This window comes from Dipodomys ordii, unplaced genomic scaffold (genome assembly GCF_000151885.1).
Source record: "Dipodomys ordii isolate 6190 unplaced genomic scaffold, Dord_2.0 Scaffold14, whole genome shotgun sequence".
NCBI classification, from domain to species: Eukaryota; Metazoa; Chordata; class Mammalia; order Rodentia; family Heteromyidae; genus Dipodomys; species Dipodomys ordii.
In genome coordinates this window covers 8,169,489-8,172,645 of record NW_012267230.1, presented here as the reverse complement: position 1 = coordinate 8,172,645, position 3,157 = coordinate 8,169,489, and the positions used below count along the sequence as shown (strand labels likewise).

Genomic DNA, 3,157 nt, shown 5'->3' with positions numbered 1-3,157 from the left:
GCCATGGCCGCTAGGGGCGAGCCTGGACTTGAGCAGGGCAGAAGCCAGCCGCTGGGGGGACACACGCTGGATGCCGTGTCCTGGGGTGGAGTGGCACTGTCCAGCGAGTGCCGGGTGTGGCACAGAGCGTGTGCGCCAGGGACAGGTAGGTGCTGTAGGGCAGCAGGGACGCATGCGTGGCTCTCTGCGTACACGGGGTCCTGGCTCGCCTCCCCAGCTGTGTGCAGTGTGCGAACTTGGGTTATTTACCCGCGTGCCTGTGGGGCCTTAGCCTGGCGTGGACGATGGCAGGAGTTGGTCTGAGTTCAGGATTTGGCCTCAACAGTGCAGTGAGCTGGGCACTGACTGCCCCAGGTCAGAGCCGGCGCTGGGCTTCAGCCAGCTCTGACCCCTGACCCTTGACCCCATGGCATTTGGTGTTCTTATGACCTCTGGGTTCCTAGAAAAAGAAGCTGGATTCAGATTTTAAAACCCTATGCTTGAAGCTTGTTGAGTCTTGGGCTGTGTTCCTGGCAACTCCAGCAAAAAGCTGGGCTGGAGGTGTGGCTCAGGTAGTGGAGGGCCAGCTGTGAGCAAGAAAGCTCAAGGCCCTGACTGCAGGCAGGCAGTGCAGAAGTGAATAGACACAAACAAGAGTAAGAACCACCGTCCTCGTCTGCTGTATGAATGTCAGGGTCCTGCTTGTGATCCTGTACTGGAGTTTTGCAGGGTGTCACCTGGGAAACACGAGAGAAAACGGTTCAAGGGAGCCATCTGTACTCTTTTCCTTTCCGCAGTCTAGGATTTGAACTCGGGGCTTTGCACTACCCCTTCAGGCTCTTTTTTGCCTTCATTATTTTTCCTTAAGGGCATCAGCTTTATGCCTAACTTCTCCCAGACCACAATTCTTCTTGTTGTTGTTGGTCATGGGGCTTGAACTCTGGGCCTGGGCGCTGTCCCTCAGCTCTTCAGTTCAAGGTTAGTGCTCTACCACTTGAGCCACAGCACCACTTCAGTTTTCTAGTGGTTTATTTGGAGATAAGAGTCTCACGGACTTTCCTGCCTGGCCTGGCTTTGAACCATGATCCTCAGATCTCAGCCTCCTGAATAGCTGGGAGCCACCGGTGCCCATCTCTGGACCTCAATTCTATTTTTGCTTCTGTGACTAGATGACAGATGCACACCACAATGCCCAGCTTTTACTGGTTAAGATGGGGAAGGGGTCTCAATGTTCACTTTATTTTTTGTCCAGTCTGACATTGATCCTCCCAGTGTCTACTTCTAAATAGCTGGGATTCTCAGTAGCACCACTGCAGCCAGCGCTGTATTTCTTCAGACTGCATCTGAGCCCGTGATGACCTCCCAAGTCATTTGGGAAAGGTGCACACAGGATCGCCAGGCCCAGCAGGTTCAGGGCTGGGGCTGGGCCTGTGTTCAAGTTCCCCAGGTGAGTCTGGCGGGCAGCCGTGGTGGGTGCACTGTCTACAGTGGCTCTGAGGTAGACGAGGCTCGCTGGGCCTTGCGCAGGCCATTGGGGAGAGGGGAGGGCAGTCTTGAGGGTCCGCCATCTTCCGCCCAGAAAAGAGCCCACTTGTGACCCCCCACGGGACCCGCCTGGTCTCCGGCATGTCCAGGCTCGGCTCAAACCAGCCCTGACTCCTGGGCGAGTCTGTAGAACAGGCCTTTCTGGGCCAGCAGCTGGGCCGGGCTGCCACACTCCACCACCTGCCCCTTGTCCATCACCAGCACCCTGCAGAGAAGGGAGGGACGGGCAGCTCTTTGGCCTCCTGGGGGGAGGGAGGCTTCCCGCAGCTCCTCAGTCCTGACGCCTGCGTGGAAGCCAGGGCCCTGGGGCCGGCGCCCTCCTCCCGGCCCCTCGCCCGTCTCACCTGCTGCAGTCCATCACGGAGCGCAGGCGGTGCGCGATGAGCAGCACCGTGCAGTGCGCGAACCAGCGCCCGAGGGCTGCCTGCATGCGCAGCTCGGTGCCCAGGTCCACGGCCGCCGTGGCCTCATCCAGGATGAGGATCTGGGTTTTCCGGAGCAGGGCGCGCGCCAGGCACAGCAGCTGCTTCTGCCCCACGCTGGGCACCGCAAGCAGAGGTTAGTGCCGTCCTGTGTGCCTCAGTCTCCCCAGCTGGGGGAAGGGCTGGTTTCTGTTTGTGTTAGGACCTCCCCCAGGGGCCAGACCTAAGAAATGGACCCCACACTGGACCTCACACTCCTTCAGGCACAGAGGGGTCAAGCGCCTGCCCAAGGCCACAAAGCCCCTGGTGGAGCCAGAGTCACAGCCCGACCTCTGACTACAGTCTGATCTCCTTGTTTCCCATTCTCTCCTTTTCTCTCCTCTGCCTCCTGTTTTGTTGGTGGTGGGGCTTGATCAGGGCCTGGGCGCTGTCCCTCAGCGCTTCAGCTCAAGGCGAGCGCTCTACCACTTGAGCCACAGTGCCACTTCGGGTTTTCTAGTGGCTCATGGGAGATAAGAGTCTCATGGACTTTCCTGCCCAGGCTGGCTTCGAACTATGATCCTCAGCTCTCAGCCTCCTGAGTGGCTGGGATGACGGGCGTGAGCCACCCGTGCGCTCGGGTTCTTGCTGTGCTGTCCAGCTGAGCCTCGAACCCAAGGTTCCCCCCGTGCCCCAGGGGTGCGCCTACCTCAGGTCGTCGCCCCTGTCGGCACACTCGTACTGCAGCTGGCCGGGCAGCGCCGCCACGAAGGCCTTGAGCTGCACGGTCTCCAGCGCCGCCCAGAGGGCCTCGTCCGTGTGCTCCTGCCTCAGGTCCAGGTTCGCGCGCAGGGAGCCGGGGAGCAGGATGGGGTCCTGGCGGGAGGCGCCCGGGGGTCGGCGCAGGGCCCCGCCCCTCGCCACGCCCCCAGACATCACCACGCCCCACCCCTCGGCACGCCCCCAGACATCGCCACGCCCCTTGCCCCCCGTCCCAGCCCTCGCCCCGGCCCTCGGCACATCCCCAACCCTCGCCACACCCCAGCCCTTGCCACGCCCAGCCCATGCCACGCCCCCAGGCACCACCCCGCCCCAGCCCTCAGCACATACCGGCCACGCCCCAGCCCTCGCCCCGCCCCTCGCAGCGGCCACGCCCCTTGCCACGCCCCCAGCCCTTGCCACGCCCCCAGACACCGCCACGCCCCAGCCCTCAGCAATGCTGGCCACGCCCC

At 62.1% G+C, this 3,157-nt stretch overlaps 1 protein-coding gene across 1 annotated transcript in view; it reads right to left on the bottom strand.

Annotated features, from left to right (window-relative positions):
* Positions 1-1,544: 1,544 nt before the first annotated feature.
* The window catches only part of Abcc6 (ATP-binding cassette, sub-family C (CFTR/MRP), member 6), a 37,198-nt gene continuing 35,585 nt past the window's right edge, over positions 1,545-3,157 (bottom strand). The window contains 3 exon segments of the mRNA XM_013011200.1: positions 1,545-1,729; positions 1,869-2,063; positions 2,635-2,801. Of these exon segments, the coding sequence (XP_012866654.1) occupies positions 1,621-1,729; positions 1,869-2,063; positions 2,635-2,801 (471 nt within the window). The 3' untranslated portion in view covers positions 1,545-1,620.